Genomic DNA, 20,748 nt, shown 5'->3' with positions numbered 1-20,748 from the left:
CATGAATTATTATATGGTATGGGATTTTGCCAACTTCTGATTGGCCCACTCGCCACTTTCTGAGCTGTACCGCATGCCGAGTTGACCGCTGGTGGAGTCGAGTAGACCGCGTGTGCAACTAATCGAGCGACAGCTTCTATTGATAACGACCAATCAGATAAAGCGATACAACACCTACTTTGGCTGTCAGTTTGTTGACAAGATGGCAGAAGACAGGTTTGCGTCTGTTAGCGACGCTGAGTTAAAACGAATTTTACACTAAAAAGATTTGAAGAACACCCGCAGAAATACACAGTCAGCAGCCAACCTGTTTCGCAAGTACGTCACTGAAAAGGGACATGCAGCCAAGTTTGAATCTTATGACAGACGGATGCTTGACGGAGTACTCGGTCGATTTTACGCGGAAGTTAGACAGGTGAATGTCGAACTTTATAAGAAAACAAGCCTGATGACTCTTCGTCACGGACTTAATAGGCATCTCCAGTTGATTGATAGGATGTCAGTTGGTGCAGTATGACAGTAATAATAAAGAGTTGAAACTTGAGATTGATTTTTCAGTTTTAGTATGTTTGACAAACTCCCAATTTTCTTGTTCACCATATAATAAAGCAGTTATAAACTTTTGGTTTCAGTGTACTTGTGATTATGCGGACCTGGTCAGGATGAAGGCCTCGGTGAACCCCATCCTGACCAGGTCTGCATAATCACGGGTAGATCTCATCTAAAGTCTATAATTGTATATTATTTGTATACTACAGTTGGGACAAAGGAATTTCAAGGTGCCAACTATTTTAGTTGCCATTGGTCCCATCCTAGGTAATTTGTTTTTGTATCTGCTACTGAAGTGGTTGTACCAGACAGGAAAGTGAAAAGTTAAAACCATTTCAACCATTGTTGCATCTATTAATTGTGAAGATCTGCTGGCTGACACCAGTGCTGCTGAATTTTCTAAGAAGGGCACATCTCTTGAATAGATACTCTTGTGTTGTAACAGACGCTCCCCTGAGAGTCCAGGATTGTGCTATGTTTTTTAAAATTCTCTAAATTCAATTTTAAATTCTTTAAAAATCCTACAATGTGATTTCCTGGAGTTTTTTCCTCATTTTTTCTCTCATAGTTGAAGTGTACCTATGTTGAAAATTACAGACCTCTCTCATCTTTCTAAGTAGGAGAACTTGCACAAGCGACTGTATTTAGTCAGGGACTGACTAAATACTTTTTGGCACCATTGTATGTGTACACACACACACACATATATATATATATATATATATATATATATATATATATATATATATATATATATATATATATATATATATATATATATATATACACACACACACACACACACATTACTATTTGTTATATATAGCCCTGTGGACTGACACACAGTGACACAAATCCCTGGTGACATTAAAGAAAGTCTCTGACCCAGAGGACCATCCCAGAGTTAATCATCAGATCAAGATTCAACTTTATTCATCCCTAAAAGGGCAATTCATATCTCACCCAATTACATCAGACAAAAAATACAGCAATTAATCTACAATTATTACTATTTGAACGTAATAATGGCACACATCACAATTAAAATTTTAAGACAGTATGAGTGTGGGGGAGCCACAGCAGTCTCCTGCACAGCCGCCAGCTTGGGGGAAAACAGAAAGCTGCAGCAGCTGAGCCGCGCTGCCTCCTGGTGGGGGGAAAGGAGCAGCATTCACAGTCCGTTGAAGTTGGGACTTTGAAGGTTGGAGCAGAGACAGAGAAACACAGAGGAGAGGAAGGAGGAGGAGATGCGACCGCCCTCACCGAAGTCCCAGCTCAGATCAATGAGCCTTTTCAGAACGTTTGTCTTCACTGAACTAAAAACTGAGCGACACTCTACAACCACAGCATACCTTTTAGGATGCATTAAATATCTTGTAACTGTGTTAAATAAAGCCTGTACAGCATCATCTGTGCCTCTTCTGCTCTCGCAAGGAAATTGAAAAGGATTTAACATGGTGGCTGCAGAACAGGTTCATTGACTGGCCAAAATTTGGTCCTTAAGTCTTACACTCTGGAAATTAACCTCTTAAACCCTAGAGTCCCCAAATTTGGGGACTTGCCCTGTTTTGGAACATTTGAACACTCATAACTAACCAATGCTGACACCAGCATACACTTATTATACATCAAAATGTCAAGCGAAGTCTACTCTACAAAAGTATCCACTTCAATCACATATCAACTAACCACAGCTGAAACGCCAAGCAAATAAAGACATAAATCTGAATTCATTTTTTAGGGGGGAAAAAAAAAACTCATTTACTCCTACCAAGTACGAGTATTATTTACTTTCAATTTTTTTGCATCCACAACATCCCCTAGGACCTGTCTTTTAGCTGATCCAAACTTTTGCATTTTTGACCTTGTACAAGTTGAGAAATAAATCATAATGTATGGGCATGTGATTTTGGTGAAATAGGCTCTAGGGCTTAAGGGGTTAATGCAGTAGGCTTTATGTCTGTCTGGTGTCAGCAGTTCTCAAAAACTGAGCAATTGTGCAAGAAGCTGCATGAAAGAAGCCACCTAGACAATTCTGAGTTATAGGTTCTGTGGTTGTGATTTCAGAATCCGTGGAGAGCACGTTTGTCTGTTCACCAGTTATACAGTATCATGGTGGATGGGTGCAGAGAACAGAGCTAAAAACACAAGAAATTTCAGGTATAGGTTGGTTGTCAAAATGCACACAACAGATTCAAGCCTGGATTTGATGTTTTCTTGTATGAACATTCTTCTCTGTTGAACTCTACCGTGAAGCACAGGGCACAGCTTCTCCAATCAGTCACAGAAGCCTGTAAATCCTTCAGAGATGTCATGATTGTCTTGGTGGCTTCCTTCACTTCCTTCTTGCACAGTTAGCTCCTGAGAACTGGCTGCTCCAGATTCCTCACAGCAGATCTGGTACAGAATGACACTGAAAGTTGCCACAATTTTTTTCTTCTTAAATTAGACCAGATGCCCCTCCTGGTATAATTCATTTTATGAAGGCAAACACACCTACAGCACAGTGTTCCTAAGCAAGTCTCCCAGCCAGGATCGACTCTGCTTTACGTCTGAGGTCTGACAGGATCAGGTTGTGCTCAGGGTGGTACAGCTGTGGCATTTACTGAAATCTGTATTTCAGAACGACTGATGTAAATAAAGTCCAGGACATATTCAGTAATTTGGGAGAAAAAACTGGCTGCAAAAGTCAACAATAATGCTTTTGTATATTTGCTTCCAATTATTTATGGGCTCTAAAAATGGTTGGACTCCATATAAATGGTTGTAATTCTTTACTGGTTAACTTCATAAACCTTTTGAATTAAAGCTGAGAGTTCACATTAGAAACATGATCATTTTATTGCATTACTTATGGATGTGACTGTTCCCAGAAAACACAATTGCTTTTAATTAATGCATCAATTTGTAGAAAGTGTCAACAGAAATGTTGTACTCACCTACAGCTGCAAGAATCTTCTGCAGCAGAACAACAATGGACAAAAACATCATGATGTGTGTTTGGTCGGTGTAGGTAAAATCATATCTGAAGCTTTTTTCTGCTTCACTCTTTGGTAAACCCACCTTTATTAGGCGTCTTTTATCGGTCTGTCATGAGTCTGTACAGCCTTGACCTTGTGACCCCCAGAGACGCACCAAATAGGACCACCCTCCCATTGTTCCAGGCTGCACATTCTTCATGCTTTCTTCCCTCCATCTGTACACACACATGCACATGATAACCACGTGCATGTGCTGTCCCTTCCTTCCACTTTTAAGACAACAGTGTAATCTGCAGTAGCATTAATCCAACTGGATTAATCTCCTTTGCGTCGCCGTTAAGCATCTTTTGGGGTTTACAGTCGACTTAGACTTTCACCCGCAGCAAACCTCCTCATCCAGCTCATTACCGTACCATCAATCCAAACCGGACAGCGTATAAACCTCAGCCTTTTCATTCAGCAGCTGCATAAAACAAAAGCTGATGCGGCCACGTTTTGTTTCTCACTTGTAATTAAATCAATGATGTTAATCTATGAGGCTGTTGGGAGAAATGAGGTGGAACACGCCATTCTCCTTTTGTGATTACTCCTGGAAATGAGACACCGCCGGTCCTCCTGGATTCAAGCCACCGCAGCAGACACAGACTCAGCATTTTTTCCACAGTACCGAAAATGTGAACAATTGTAAACAGAACCAGGCTTACAGGGTATAAAATTACCTCCACCAGCCCACAGGCAGAAGTTCTGTGACCATCTGCGTACAAGCTCAGTGAAAAAGTAGACAACAGCTTTTGTGCACACAGTCGTTGCATTGCAAAGGGTTTCCAAAAATTGTTATTCCATTTGATTTCCTGCCACTTTTTATCAGCAGTGTTTCATTAAAACTTTCGTATTTGAGAGCGGTTTGAGATTTGTTTACTTTTTGATAAGCGACCATTCCTTTAAAAGTGGCCTGTAAGTCAGTTTTCATAGAACATTACAACCACAGTGTGTGTGCCGTAACTGCACACATCAAATAACTTATTTTTGGCTATCTTGAAGGACGTCCTGTACAGGGCGAGCTGGAGATCAAGGTTAGCCGGAGGAGGTGGTGACGACCTTGACAAGCTGTCTGTAAACATCTTAAACGTATGAAACCTTCACCACCAGACACCAAAAACCTAAACTGGACCATCGGCTCCAAAACCTGGATAAGGATTTTATTGATAATTGTATTACATTTCTCTTTTATACATATTTCATAAATGATACAGGATTTTACATGTTCTTTTTGCCAACATTACAGCATCATATGTCGAAAAAGGAAAAAGAAAATTAACATAATGGTCAGAACAAAGAACAATATCCTTTCAAGCCTATGTTCTGCTTCACTCTTTGGGCATTTTGATGATATTTTAGTGTAAGTGCACAAAAACAAGAACTTCAAAATAGAACACATGCGCAAAACAAAGATTAAACGTTATTTTGGGTTGAACCGGCTGAAGATGGGTGAAAATGGCAGGAGAGCAGGGCAGAAGAACAACGTTCTCTGACAAGATCATCAAGTGTGTCGACACTTTCCTTTGGACTGAACTCTAGGATGATGGTATCTGAGGTCAAGAGGATGGAAAGCATTTTCCCATTTACTGGAAGTACACCGTGCTAACCAGAGAAAATTTGGCAGTGATGATGGGACTGGCTGATGTTCAATGGATACAAGTTGGTTGGCTGAGATTAAGTCACATTTTAAAGACACAGACCCTTCGACCGGCCTTTAAACTACCAACCTCTACATACCACATTCTTATATATTTCCTTGATAAATCTTTATTTCTTTTACATAATTTCCCATGTAAACATACATTCATGCAACACCCTCTTTTTTGAAAAGTTCCTTATATTTCATATAGATTTTTTTTATATAAGACAGAAAAACAAAGGCAGTAAATGGTGGATGGTGTTATTAAAGAGAAGGATGTGATGGAGAAGTGTGGAAGCAGCAGCAGGGAGGATTGGACAGAGGCCTCCAATCCCCTCAACAAAACATCTCCAAGGAAACACCAGCTCGCCGTGTGTGCGTCTGTGTGTGCTTGTCTGTGTAATTGGCCTATTCTGAAAGAAAGAAGTAATTTAAAGTTAACAAATGCCATAAAGCGGGATTAGGATGAAACTGATTTAAAGCGCTATTGACAAACTGATTCCAGGGAAAGTACTCATGAATGTGCAAATCTGCACTTTGCACTTAATGTAGATTCAGCACGCACACGCACACACACACACACACACACACACACACACACACACACACACACACACACACACACACACACACACACACACACACACACACACACACACACACACACACACACACACACACACACACACACACTGATTTGGACTCCAAAATGTTCATGTTGGTCCTGCTGGATAAAAGGGCTTTTTTTTTTTTTTTTTAAATCATCATGTCTTTTCCAAACTTTGCTGCTTCTATGTGATTAATTTTAAGCAAAAGGCACAGTTTCCTTTAAAAACAAACACACTTAGGATCAGACTGCACCAAATCCTGCACTGACACCTGAATGCTTTACTTTGGATCTGACCTAAAATCATGCATTTTGATAAGAAAATCGCCAGTAATAGACACAGATCTCTTCTGCAGGATTCAGCCGACCACATACAAACAGATGATGCTGAAGTAGAATTTAAGCACAGGGACGTCATGTGGTATTTCAACTCTTCAGGTTTTAGCCTACAACTGTCAGCAAGTATGGCAGCCAGAAAAAGTACAGAAATCCTTTAGCTATTACACATCAATGTTGGAATGGCATCAAATTTTATATATGCCTTTATTTATTAATGCTTCTGTATATAATAAAATAAAAAATTATGCTCTTTAAAATGATAGTGGAAGCTAATCTCTAAAATGCACAAGTAATTGCACTTTTTACTGTAACAGATGTAGATCATCACTTTTACAGCCAGTTTTGTTTAGACAAGTCAGGAGATGGATACATGAACATTTCCAAGTCACTGAATATGTCTTGGACTTCGTTTACATCAATCATTAAGAAATACAAACAGTATGGGGCTGTATATGAAATCTATCTGTAGGAGGCAGTTCTCAAAAACTCAGTGACCGTGCAAGGAGGAGACAAGTGAGGAAAGCCACCAAGACAACCCTGAAGATGGTATAGGTTTCTATTTGTGATGGAAGAAATTGTGGATAGTGCAAGTTTTGCATCAGCACTGATTGCTTCATGATGACGTGCTGTTGAGCATTTTCTTAAACTATGACTTGAAGGTTCAGCTAGTTTGCCAGAAGGCAGCTAGGAGGTGCAAGCCTAAATTTAATCAGTTTTGCTGTATGAAAAACCTTAAATCCTTCTCTGCTCCACTCCATTATGAAACTGTGAGTGGTGACAACAAAATACAAAACTTGCACTGTGCACAATTTCTTCAATCGCAGCCACAGAATCCTATATCTTCATCAGGGTTGTCTGGATGTCTTGGTGGTTTTCCTCACTTGTCTACTTCTTGCACAGTAACTCAGTGTTTGAGAATCTCCTCCTCAAGACAGATTAACTGTACAGTACCATACTGTATAAATTTATTAATGATTGATGTAAATGAAGTCCAAAACATATTCAATGACTTGGAAATGTTCATGTATCCATCCCCTGACTTAACTGAAGAAAACTAGCTGTAAAAGTGATAATTTATTTGTTACACTAAAGAATGCAATCACTTAAGCAACCTATCATTTTGGTTTTTACGAGGTCTGTTAGAAAAGTATCGGACCTTTTTATTTTTTGCAAAAACCTGATGGATTTGAATCACGTGTACTTGCATCAGCCAACCTTGAACCTTCGTGCGCATGCGTGAATTTTTTTTATGCCTGTCGATTGCGTTTGTGTGAAGTCGTGTGTAGTGCGCTTGGCGGATTTTCATTGCAAGGAAAAAGCAGGAACGACTGGAGCAGCACTGCATCAAATTTTGCCAGAAACTGGGCGACAGCCAGGTGGAAACCATTCGGAAGATTCAGACGGCTTTCGGTGATGATCCTATGGGCATCACACAGATTAAGGAGCGGTACAACCGGTTTAAAGACGTCCGCACAAAGGTGGAGAGTGAGCCACGCTCCGGTCGGCCATCAACATGCTGAAATGACCAGATCATTGCCAAAGTGAACGCTGTGGTGATGTGGGACCATCGTGTGACTATCCGAGAAATTGCGGAAGAGGTGGACATCAGCACTTTTTCGGCACATTCCACTGTGATAGAAGATTTGGCCATGAAAACAGTGGAGGCGAAATTCGTGCCGAAGGTTTCGGCACAAAGCTGCTGATGGCGGAGCAAAAGCACCTTCGTGTTGAAGACTCACAGGACATGCTGTGACATGCCCACCTCTTCCACAATTTCTCGGATAGTCACACGAATGAAAAGCCATCGAAAGCCGTCTGAATCATCCGAATGGTTTCCACATGGCTGCCGCCCAGTTTCTGGCAAAATGTGATGCAGTACTGCTCCAGTCGTTCCGTCATTTTCCTTGCAATGAAAATCTGCCGAGCGCACTACACATGTCCTCACACAAAGGCTGCTTACAAGCAAATGACGCAATTGACAGGCATGAAAAAATTCATGCATGCGCACGAAGGTTCAAGGTTGGCTGATGCAAGCACATGTGATTCAAATCCATCAGGTTTTTGCAAAAAATAAAAGGTCCGATACTTTTCTAACAGACTTCGTATATTTTATTTATGTTATGTAGAGTTTAGTTTTTACAGTGAGTTTAAAGGGCATCATATTAAAAATGTTTATATACAGAAGCCTGACATATATTTGATTTTTATGTCATTCCAACATCCAGATGTTTTCTTGACACTGTATATTATGAAAAATAAAGGCTTATAGAAATTAAATGATCAGAGAGTGATGTCAATCCTGGTCAAAAACAAGTGAAACTGACAAGATTAAGTTTCTTTCAATAATGATAATAATAACAACAACAACAAAAAAAAAAATCAGAGGGGATGAGACTTCAGACGCGTCAAAGAAATATGTCCAATTAAGTATAAAAATTGCAATAATGCTCCTACACATTCACAAATTTCTACAGAGGGCATACCACAGCATGCAGTCTACCCTGCCTTGCCATTAAGGGAGCAGGGGGGAGGGGCAACAGTGGGAGGAGATAACTCAATGGCGCGTCTGTGATTGGATGCAGTTTTACATTATTGTGGTTAGTCTCTGAGCTTCACGAAGGAGAGCTCCAAAAGTCATGCTGCTGAATTCAAGCTCAGTTTATATTAGGAGAAAAATTCTGCAAATGGCAAGTTTTTTCCAATAAGAGTAATGCATTTAATTAGAGAAGGGGGTAAAAAACAAACGCTTTTAGCATATAAACAGTGTTTACTTTAATGCCTTGCATGAAGCTCTAAACATTTCTACCAAAGCCTGCGTGATCTGGCTTCAGTTGTGTTTTTGGGAGTCGTGCACATGGGCGGCAGTGCCCCTTAGGAGCCAAACAGTGACTGGATTATATGTCAGAGTCATCAATAGTAAACAGATGAAGATATAAATAATACTATGATGCAATGACATACTGAAGAGAGCTCCTCCCCCCACTGAGAAAAACTAGCCTCTGGTCATCTGTTATTTGATTGTATACATATATTTATATTACTTTCATAACAAATATATTATGGCTTTCAAAATAAAAAGTGCCAAAATATTTTTGGAATAAAAGAACACACAGTGATGTTGTTGTCGGTTGTACTCTCATCTTTGCACGGACCGGGACTTTAGCAGGAAGAGGACACGAGGCATCCGGCCTGTTGTCATTTCTATTTCCTGCGAGCCAAGATGTACTCTTGACAAAGGTTACACTGGAAAGGGCAGCTGTCCATCACCTGGAGAAGGCGTGGCCCAGAGGCAGCAGAGTTTAGCCGCAGGAAGACGGCCGTTCACCTGATGGTGCGTCTGCAGCGTGCACCGCAGTGGGCGTGGTCAAGCACTTCCTTGTAAACTTTGAATGCATGACATAGAGACAATGCTTGCCCCGAACCAGAGGAGGCATGTATGTGTTCACAGTTTGACTGCTGTGATGACAGCTGACAGGACCAAGTCTGACAAAGTCCTGCTCATGCACACAAAAATGGCCAACCCTCTGCAGGTCGCCTGCTGTGGAATACAGAGAAGTGTGACAACATCCGCCGGACCCCTGGAGCTCCCTGCAGTCTGTCCCTCCAGAGTCTTGAGGCATATCCATCTTCATCTTTGTTTTCATCATTTCTCACTTTCCTTTCGGCTGTGAGACGTTTGAAGCTCCCCATAGTTTCACCATCAGTCGACTTTCAGCAGTTTCACTTTGCAGATCCAACTGGAGTATTCAGTAAGGAAAGAAAAACAAAAGCCAGAAAAGAAAAACCTAACTCCCACAGTCAAGAAAAAGATGGGCCTATTGGGTGAGGGAGGGAGGGAGGATGGGATAAATAGTGGGAAAGGACGTGGAGAATTGGACAAAGGGAGGCGGGGCCAGGAGTTGGGGGGGAGCTCGTACTTCTCATCAATTTTTACTGGCGGTAATCTGCTGAATTGGGAGCTGAAGCTGGAGAGGGTCCCGAAGACGCTTTAGATCCAACTCCACCTGAGACAAAAATAGAAAAAGTAAAAAAGTATGAAATTTGCACTTGCTACTGCAAATGCACATACTGAAGTGTAAAACATGAAAGTTGTTAATACCTCAGCAATGGCATCTTTCAGCTTATTGTACTTCTCAACGTCAAAGCGTGTCCTTTTCACCCCCTTATGAAAGAACAGCAGATACTGTCTGTCTCTCGCATCGGGGTAAACGTACTCCTGCAGGAGACGCACACAGAGCAGACTGTAAGTACAACCGATTTAACAGATACACTAATGTTCCACGAAAAGGTGAACAATGATCACTGCCTCCGTTTATCACCACAGTGGAGTTAAAGTAAAACCATTAAGATGCGCTTGAAGTGTTGACTTTTAGCTTGAATTCAGCAGTTTAACAAAAAATATTACAGTAACCATTCAGGAATTACAGTCATATTTTACATGCTTAACCATTTTCAGAGGCCATTAGTAATTGGACAAACTAAAGAGAAGTATTGGTGGTCATACAAATAATCACTTTTACAACCAGTTTTCTTTGGACAAGTCAGGGTTGGATTTCTAAGTCACTGAATATGTCTTACCACGGTTTAGCTGCAGTTTGCCAGAAGGCACACTTAAGCCTGGATTTGATCTGAAGTGCCTCCACCATGAAACGGTGAATGAGAAAGAAAAAAGTTGCACTATGCAGTTTCACTAATCACAATCACAGAAGCCCATAACATTTTAAGGGTTATCTAGTTGACTTGGTGGCTTTCCTCACAAGCCTCCTTGCACAATCTTTCAATTTTTGAGAATTACTTACTATAGACAGATTTATGGTACAGTACGTTACTGTTTATTTTTTTAATGACTGATATAAATGAAGTGCGAGACATATTCAGTGACTTGAAAATGTTCATGTATCCATCCCCTGACACGGGAAGAAAACTTGCTTTGAAAATGATGTTCTATATTAAGAACTTATATTTAGTTTGTCCAATTACTTATGGTGTGACTGTGTATGTAAACGCGCATAATTCCTAAATGGTTAATGTAAACTTTTTTTAAAGCCCACTGAATAAACCTGAAAGTCTACACTACAAACATATTGTTTCATTCCAATTCCATTGTGTTGAGCAGAATCAAAATAACAATTGCTTTACTGTCCAGCTCCCTTATGAGCTGTCTGTACCATATATCGTTTGCATTTTTATCCAAATCACACAGATGGATAAAATCTAAAGCCCCGGTCACACGGCACTAACGAAGGACACCGAAGCCAAAACAAAACAAGAAATCTGGACTTATGTTGACTTTCGGTGACATTATCCATTGTCCGCCTTCATTTTTGTAGCAGGCACTTGTCAGAATTTTCAAACTGTTGAAAAATGTGAACGAATCCTGACGACAACCTCAATTTGTTCATATTCTATTATGCTTTCTGTCTTGACAGTTCGTCATCATTTGCATAGTTCCCGTACCATCAGTGTTCCGTTTTATTGTCGTTCCACTTTGTCCAACCTCCCAAGTCCGACGTCTTGCATGAACATTGATGATATCTGAATGGATCAATAACTAAATATCCAAAGAGCTGAACATGACTCGTCCAAGTGTGAGACGAAAAGCAGCATTTTCATACAGAAACAATAGTGACTCGAACGTTTGATCAACTACTTTAACTATTAACGCACACTGCAGCCATCTCTGGCTCCAACATGCATGTGCGCGCACACGTTGTTGTTGTGAAGACAAACCTGTTGTCAAGACAACGCAGCTGCAGGTGGCTGTGGAGAGCACAGACTCGCTGCAGAAATGATCACAGCATCAAGGTCGTCGTTCGCTTCGTTTTTCTTTTGTTAGTTTTGGTTTTGTTTCATTCTTTTATGCGCTCTGCACTCAGAGGCTTTTGGTGATGGGAGAAGTGCAGGCTCATTCGTCCACTTTTTCTGGACAATTTGTGGCTTTGTGACTGTTTTTCCTTCATTTAGTTAACGCTGTGTGCCGTGTGACCGGGCCCTAAGGGACTCCACACCACTGTAGTTAAAAACAGTTACTTATAATTATCTATGACATCCATCCATCCATTTTCTTCCGCTTTATCCGGAGTCGGGTCGCGGGGGCAGCAGCTCAAGCAAAGCCGCCCAGACCTCCCGATCCACACACACCTCCTCCAGCTCCTCCGGGGGAACCCCAAGGCGTTCCCAAGCCAGCCGAGAGATGTAGTCCCTCCAGCGTGTCCTGGGTCTTCCCCAGGGCCTCCTTCCAGTGGGATGTGCCCGGAACACCTCTCCAGCGAGGCGTCCAGGGGGCATCCGGAAAAGATGCTCGAGCCACCTCAACTGACTCCTTTCAACGTGGAGGAGCAGCGGCTCGACTCCTAGCTCCTCCCGAGTGACCGAGCTCCTATCTCTAAGGGAGCGCCCAGCCACCCTGCGGAGGAAACTCATCTCGGCCGCTTGTACTCGCGATCTCGTTCTTTCGGCCATGAGCCAAATCTCATGACCATAGGTGAGGATCGGAACGTAGATCGATCGGTAAATCGAGAGCTTTGCCCCCCTACTCAGCTCTCTCTTCACCATGAAGGTCCGATACAGCGACCGCATCACTGCAGATGCTGCACCAATCCGTTTATCGATCTCACGCTCCATCCGTCCCTCACTCGTGACCAAGACCCCGAGATACTTAAACTCCTCCACTTCAGGCAAGGACACTCCACCGACCTGAAGAGGGCAAAGCACCTTTTTCTGGTCGAGAACCATGGCCTCGGATTTGGAGGTGCTGATTTTCATCCCGGACGCTTCACACTCGGCTGCAAACCACCCCAGTGCACGCTGAAGGTTCTGATTTGACGAAGCCAACAGAACCACATCGTCCGCAAACAGCAGAGAGGAGATTCTGTGGTTCCCAAACCAGACCCCCTCTACACCCTGGCTGCGCCTAGAAATTCTGTCCATAAAAATAATGAACAGAAGCGGTGACAAAGGGCAGCCCTGGCGGAGGCCAACATGCACTGGAAACAGGTTTGACTTACTACCGCCAATGCGAACCAAGCTCCTGCTGCGGTCGTACAGGGACCGGATAGCCCTTAGCAAAGGACCCCGGACCCCGTACTCCCGGAGCACTCCCCACAGGGCGCGCCGAGGGACACGGTCGAATGCCTTCTCCAGATCCACAAAACACATGTGGACTGGTTGGGCAAACTCCCATGAACCCTCGAGTACCCGATGGAGCGTGTAGAGCTGGTCCAGTGTGCCGCGACCAGGACGAAAACCACACTGCTCCTCCTGAATCCGAGGTTCGACCATCGGTTGAATTCTCCTCTCCAGTACTCTGGAATAGACCTTACCAGGGAGGCTGAGGAGTGTGATCCCCCTATAGTTGGAACACACCCTCCGGTCCCCCTTCTTAAACAGAGGGACCACCACCCCGGTCTGCCAATCCAGAGGCACTGTCCCCGATCGCCACGCGATGTTGCAGAGGCGTGTCAGCCAAGACAGCCCCACAACATCCAGAGACTTAAGGTACTCAGGACGGATTTCATCCGCCCCAGGAGCCTTGCCACCGAGGAGCTTTCTAACCACCTCGGTGACTTCGGCCTGGGTAATGGATGAGTCCGCCTCCGAGTCTCCAGTCTCTGCTTCCTCTTCGGAAGACGTGGCGATGGGATTGAGGAGATCCTCGAAGTACTCCTTCCACCGCCCGACAACATCCCCAGTCAGGGTCAACAGCTCCCCACCCGCGCCGTAAACAGTGCTGGTGGAGAGCTGCTTCCGCCTCCTGAGGCGTCGGACGGTTTGCCAGAATCTCTTCGAGGCTGACCGATAGTCCATAGCCTCCCCGAAGTCCTCCCAGACTCGAGTTTTTGCCTCTGCGACCGCACGGGCTGCGGCACGCTTGGCCTGCCGGTACCTGTCAGCTGCCTCTGGGGTCCCACCTACCAACAAAGATAAGTAGGACTCCTTCTTCAGCTTGATGGCATCCCTTACTTCCGGTGTCCACCACCGGGTTCGGGGATTGCTGCCGTGACAGACACCAGAGACCTTGCGACCACAGCTACGAGCAGCCGCATCGACAATGGAGGTGGAGAACATGGTCCACTCGGACTCCATGTGTCCAACCTCCCCCGGGATCTGGGAGAAGCTCTCCCGGCGGTGGGAGTTAAAGACCTCGCTGACAGAGGGTTCCGCCAGTCGTTCCCAGCAGACCCTCACGATACGTTTGGGCCTGCCAGGTCTTACCGGCTTCCTACCCTCCCAGCGGATCCAACTCACCACCAGGTGGTGATCAGTCGACAGCTCTGCCCCTCTCTTCACTCGAGTGTCCGAGACACGTGGCCGAAGGTCAGATGATACGACTACAAAGTCGATCATCGACCTCCGGCTCAGGGTGTCCTGGTGCCACGTGCACTTATGGACACCCTTGTGCTCGAACATGGTGTTCATGATGGACAAACTGTGACTAGCACAGAAGTCCAACAACTGAACACCACTCGGGTTCAGATCGGGGAGGCCGTGCTTCCGGATCAACCCCCTCCAGGTCTCACTGTCGCCGCCCACGTGGGCGTTGAAATCCCCCAGGAGAACAATGGAGTACCCAGTCGGAGCGCTATCTAGTACCCCTCCCAGGGACTCCAGGAAGGTCGGGTACTCTGCACTGCCGCTCGGCCCGTAGGCCGAGACAATGGTGAGAGACCTGTCCCCGACCCGAAGGCGTAGGGACGCGACCCTCTCGTTCACTGGAGTGAACGAGAACACTTGGCGACTGAGCTGGGGAGCAATAAGCAATGCGACCCCAGCTCTCCGCCTCTCCCCGTGGGCGACGCCAGAAAAATGAAGCGTCCAGCCCCTCTCCAGGAGTTGGGTACCAGAGCCCAAGCTGTGCGTGGAGGTGAGCCCGACTATCTCTATTCGGTATCTCTCAACCTCCCGCACAAGCTCAGGCTCCTTCCCCCCTAGTGAGGTGACATTCTATGTCCCAACAGCCAGGGGCTGTGAGCATGGACCGGGCCGCCGGGCCACCCACCCTCGACCGCCACCCAATCCTCTCTGCACCCGACCCCCATGGCTCCCTCTGCAGGTGGTGAACCCACAGGAGGGCGGGCCCACGTCACTCTTTCGGGCTGAGCCCGGCCGGGACCCATGGGCTAAGGCCCAACCACCAGGCGCTCGCACGCGAGCCCCAACCCCAGGCCTGGCTGCAGTGTGGGACCCCGGCTCCGCCATACCGGGCGATGTCATGGTCCTTGATCTTTTACTGGTCATGGAGGTTCTGAACTGCCCTTAGTCTAACACGTCACCTAGGACCTGTTTGCCTTGGGAGACCCTACAGGGAGCACAAAGCCCCAGACAACATAGCTCCTAGGATCATCCGGGTACGCAAACTCCCCCACCACGATAAGGTGGCAGCTAGAGGGGGAGATTATCTATGACAAACTCCGAAAATTGAATGATAAAATACTGCCATTTACTGTCAAGTTCTAGTGTCAACAGCACGAAATACTGTTGCTGTAAACAGCTGGGGGAGGTGCGGTTTTCACACAGAAATGTGCATGTCATATCCGAAAAATGCAATGTGCACTTGCACATAGGTGAAAGTAAAAAAAGCTGTGGGTTTCCAAGCGTAAACCACCCCCCCAATACATGTATTTTTTTTTCTTCTCCCAATGCACACATTTCACATGAACAGCCCAGGAATTTTTTTTACAACAGTGAAATCCTTTTCAAAACTGAAACATTTCACCATGCATGTGCAGTTGTAATCGCAGTCATGTCATGACCTACCTGGCGAGTAAGAACGTAGTAGGCATACATGGCCATGGCGGTACCATACGTGATGAAGTAAGTGACAGGCTCCATGATATCCCAGGAGTATTCCCACCAGGTCAGCCTGGCCAGGATGCCAAACTGGGTGGCCATGTATGCCATGCCGCCCCACAACACCCAGGTGGTTCGACGCTCTGCCTTCTTACTCAGCTCCTCCTTCGCCTAAACAGAAGAAAGATGTCAGTCGGCCTAAAGCATCCAGAAGTACACAGCTGATGACATTCTAATGAGAAGAAAATATTAAAATTACATTGTGTATTTTCAGTGCTTAATTACGTGGAAGCTGAGAGTAGCTAAAAACACCCAACTCAAATTTTAAATTAAAATAATTTGTGTTGTTATTATAGAAATTTATTTTCAGGTGTTCAAAGAAAATGCCTCATGTTCATGTGCAGTCTCTTGGCAAGCCGTTAATAAACAAAATAACTCAGAAGGATTAAAATGATTTGTTTTTTTTCCCAGATAAAGCTCACAGCATTCACCCCTTAACCAAAATCACTACAGCACGACTGGTTAGACCTTCTTTAATTACTGACTTTTTAATGAGAGAAATAAACCGTGCTTGAAATCTTGCCAGTTGCTCCCAGTGTGTATTGAATACCTTGCATGGCAGCACCCCGACGTCCTTATGTGTGTGTGTATACGCACGCGCATGGGTTAGTGTGAGGGATCAATGGAAAGTGGTTTGATCATGAAAGCACTATATAAATGCAGTGCATTTTCTATTTACATTTTGAGATTATGTAATCAATGTCTGTGCATAAACAAATTTATATCAAATTATATAAGGAATATCTAAAAAATACAAAACAGTATATGTGTTCCTGAGAAAGAAAAAGTTACAGGGTTCATAGGAGAAAACAGTCTAAAAACATGCGGCTAACATGCATAAATCTTCAATTACTGTGTATAAAAACAAAAGTTGTGAAAAATTCCAAATAGCAGAAGTGAACTTAAACAGCCAGCAAAACAACATATTGACACAAATCACACACTACCTGGAACTGTGCACAGGTGCTTCATATCTTATTTTGTACACAAATTTTCAAGCACAGACATGAAGCCCAAAATGCTCACACCAACCGAGAAGAACAGGAAGAAAGTTTTCTAAAAGAGAAATCAAGATTCTTGTGTGTGGTCACAGCATTGGGATGATTAAAAAAACAACAAATGTGGCAAATGGCAACACTAGATGGTGATGACGAGTCCACAAGTTGTTTGGAAATCCAATCATTTGTCATAACATTCACTAACACTGCTGCATGTTGCGTCTCAATTTTGACATTACCAGACATAAATTTAACAAGCTTCTTACCACTAGAATTAGCATAAAATCTTCCAATTAAGAGTATCTAGATAAGTACACCATTATCTACTGTTAAAGTTGTCTCAGAATCCTTTGCGTGATTGTGATGTCACCGCACTGCTGTTTTCATCAAGATAAAATCTCTCCAAATAAAATTTGAGAAAAAAAAAAGTGTTCCCATATTTAACTAGAGCACAACGATAGTACAGCGCAAACCTCCGCCAACACTAGTTTCCAATTCCACAAATTTTTACATTGGAAAAAATTTAAGGTCGAAGTCCTGTTGGAAGTGGGTTTTCATAAGCTAAAATATAATACAAAACATAGATCAAAAGGGCTTTCAATGTTAAAAAGAATCAAATATCCACTAAACCTGCAATACAGATCAGATGCGGATCAAACAGTCCATTCATTGAGAGTGCCAGTTTGCACCTCACTGTCACAAACGAGCATGATTGAGACACTTTTGATTGATATACAATGCAAAATCTACATCATATGGGCTTTTCAATATTAAATTCAAATGTCTACAAAATCCACAATCCGGGTCAGATCCAGATCAAACTTTGTCAGGCGATAGTGAGTGTCAGTTTGCACCTCACTTTCAAATATGAACGTGATTGGGGCACGTCTGATTAACATACAATGAGAAATATGCATTAAAGGGGGTTTTCAATGTTCAATTTAAATGGACACAAATCACAAATTTCCCCTACACAAACTTTGTAAGCCGATAAAATATACTGTCCTACATGAAGCTCTCAAATATGAAAGAGATTTGATCTTTTTTGACAGAGTTATGATTTTCTTTTTTTTTTTTTTTACAAATTCATTAAATGTTAAAGATAGGGATATTTCCAATTATCCAAGATTTTTCCTGACATTGCCGTTGGACCTCTGACCTTGAACATTTAATCACTTCTTGCCTATCAGGATATGAACCTTCAGTAAAAATTTCATGATAGATGAAAAATTATGGGCTCCTGGCTGTTCACAGACAGACAAGCAGAAAAACTAATGAAACAATAACCTTCTCCAACCTCATTGGTCGAGGTAATAAAAAAATTGCAGGTGGGAAACAATTTGTTTCATGTCATGTTTCAGTATATGAGGCAAGACTTCACACACTATCCAAATGATTGTGATCATTTAATTATGTCCAACACTAATATATTTACATTTAGTAGCTGCGGTGCGAGACAGTCCTGTTGAAATATTAAATGTGTGGTTTGATGCAAAATCAGAGTTGGCTTAGGTATTTAACAATTGAATAGTCCATCTGGAATAATTATGGCTCACTATCACATCTAACAATGTTAATTTTTAAATTTCTGATTACAACGTGTGTTATTAAGTTGAATAATATATGTATGAGTTATGACTCGAGCACAAAGCATAATTTTGTGTTTAATGCTGCCACTTACGTTTTCTGACTATCGGGCTTCACTTCACCATCTCAAAAAACTTTGTACGCACGAATCACAGTATGCGTGCAAACCTTTTGCTGCCTAATTTGTTTTTATAAATGACAACATATGCGTTAAAATTGTTGTGCGTCTCTTTTAGGTCTCATTTTGTGCATCCCCTTCTTATAACCCCAATTCCAATGAAGTTGGGACGTTGTGTGAAATGTAAATAAAACAGAATACAATGATTTGCAAATCCTCTTCAACCTATATTCAATTGAATATGCCACAAAGACGAGATATGTAATGTTCAAACTGATAAACTTTATTGTTTTTGTGCAAATAATTGCAAATAATTTGTGCAAATAATTTTCTCATTTTGAAATGGATACCTGCAACACGTTTCAAAAAAGCTGGGACAGTGGTATGTTTACCACTGTGTTACATCACCTTTCCTTCTAAGAACACTCGTTTGACAACTGAGGACACTAATTGTTGAAGCTTTGTAGGTGGAATTCTTTCCCATTCTTGCTTGATGTACGACTTCAGTTGTTCAACAGTCCGGGTCTCTGTTGTTGTATTTTGTGCTTCATAATGCGCCACACATTTTCAATGGACGACAGGTTTGGACTGCAGGCAGGCCAGTCTAGTACCTGCACTCTTTTACTACAAAACCACACTGTTGTAACAGGTTTGGACTGCAGGCAAGCCAGTCTAGTACCTGCACTCTTTTACTACAAAACCACGCTGTTGTAACACGTGCAGAATGTGGCTTGGCATTGTCTTGCTGAAATCAGCAGGGACGTCCCTGAAAAAGACGTTGCTTGGATGGCAACATGCGTTGCTCCAAAACCTGGATGTACCTTTCAGAATTGTTGGTGCCATCACAGATGTGTAAGTTGTCCATGCCACCCCCAATACATCACAGATGCTGGCTTTTGAACTTTGCGCTGGTAACAATCTGGATGGTCTTTATCCTCTTTTGTCTGGCGGACACGACGTCCATGATTTCCAAAAACAATTTGAAATGTGGACTCATCAGACCACAGCGCACTTTTGCACTTTGCATCTGTCCATTTCAAATGAGCTCGGGCCCAGAGACGGTGGCGGAGTTTGTGAATGTTGTTGATGTATGGTTTTTGCTTTGCATGGTAGAGTTTTAACTTGCACTTGTAGACGTAGCAACAAACTGTGTTAACTGACAATGGTTTTCAGAAGTGTTCCTGAGCCCATGTGGTAAGATCCTTTACACAATGATGTCGGTTTTTAATGCAGTGCCACCTGAGGGATCGAAGGTCACGGCCATTCAATGTTGGTTTTTGGCCTCGCCGCTTATGTGTAGAAAGTTCTCCAGATTCTCTGAATCTTCTGATCATATTATGGACTGTAGATGATGGAATCCCTAAATTCCTTGCAATTGAACGTTGAGAAACATTGTTCTTAAACTGTTGAACTATTTTTTCATGCAGTTGTTCACAAAGTGGTGATCCTCACCCCTTCTTTGCTCGTGAATGGCTGAGCCTTTTGGGGATGCTCCTTTTATACCCAATCATGCCACTCACAGTTAGTGTTCTCAGTTCCCAAATGCTTATTGAGTGTTATTAGAAGGAAAGTTGATGTAACACAGTGGTAAACATACCACTGTCCCAGCTTTTTTGAAACGTTTTGCAGGCATACATTTCAAAATGAGCAAATACTTGCACAAAAAGAATAGAGATTACCAATTTGAACATTAAATATCTTGTCTTTGTGGTGTATTCAGTTGAATATAGGTTGAAGAGGATTTGCAAATCATTGTATTCTGTTTTTATTTACATTTCACACAACGTCCCAACTTTATTGGAATTGGGGTTGTATGTATGTATATGGCTTTATTTTGACACGAAACACTCTCCGGTCAAATAGTGTGTCCCTATGAGTACATCAGACGTACCCCTCTCTTCAGTCCTCTTGATGAGTCCAGTGTCTTTCAGGTATTTAAAAAGCCAACACTTCCCCCTTTCACTTGACCTCATGCTCACGGACCCTGATGGTGTATGTTAGAGATACAATGATTAATTAGTTAATAATGTTACTATTAAATT

At 43.0% G+C, this 20,748-nt stretch overlaps 1 protein-coding gene across 1 annotated transcript in view; it reads right to left on the bottom strand.

Annotated features, from left to right (window-relative positions):
- Positions 1-8,257: 8,257 nt before the first annotated feature.
- Positions 8,258-20,748, bottom strand: part of mcu (mitochondrial calcium uniporter) — a 199,670-nt gene continuing 187,179 nt past the window's right edge. The window contains exons 7-9 of the mRNA XM_034184314.1: positions 15,911-16,114; positions 10,254-10,370; positions 8,258-10,158 (exon numbers count right to left, since the gene is read on the bottom strand). Of these exons, the coding sequence (XP_034040205.1) occupies positions 10,078-10,158; positions 10,254-10,370; positions 15,911-16,114 (402 nt within the window). The 3' untranslated portion in view covers positions 8,258-10,077. The remainder of the gene's footprint in view (positions 10,159-10,253; positions 10,371-15,910; positions 16,115-20,748) is intronic.

Source organism: Thalassophryne amazonica, chromosome 13 (genome assembly GCF_902500255.1).
Source record: "Thalassophryne amazonica chromosome 13, fThaAma1.1, whole genome shotgun sequence".
In the NCBI taxonomy this organism is placed as follows: domain Eukaryota; kingdom Metazoa; phylum Chordata; class Actinopteri; order Batrachoidiformes; family Batrachoididae; genus Thalassophryne; species Thalassophryne amazonica.
The sequence above is the reverse complement of the archived record's forward strand: the minus strand, read 5'-3'. Positions and strand labels throughout refer to the sequence as shown.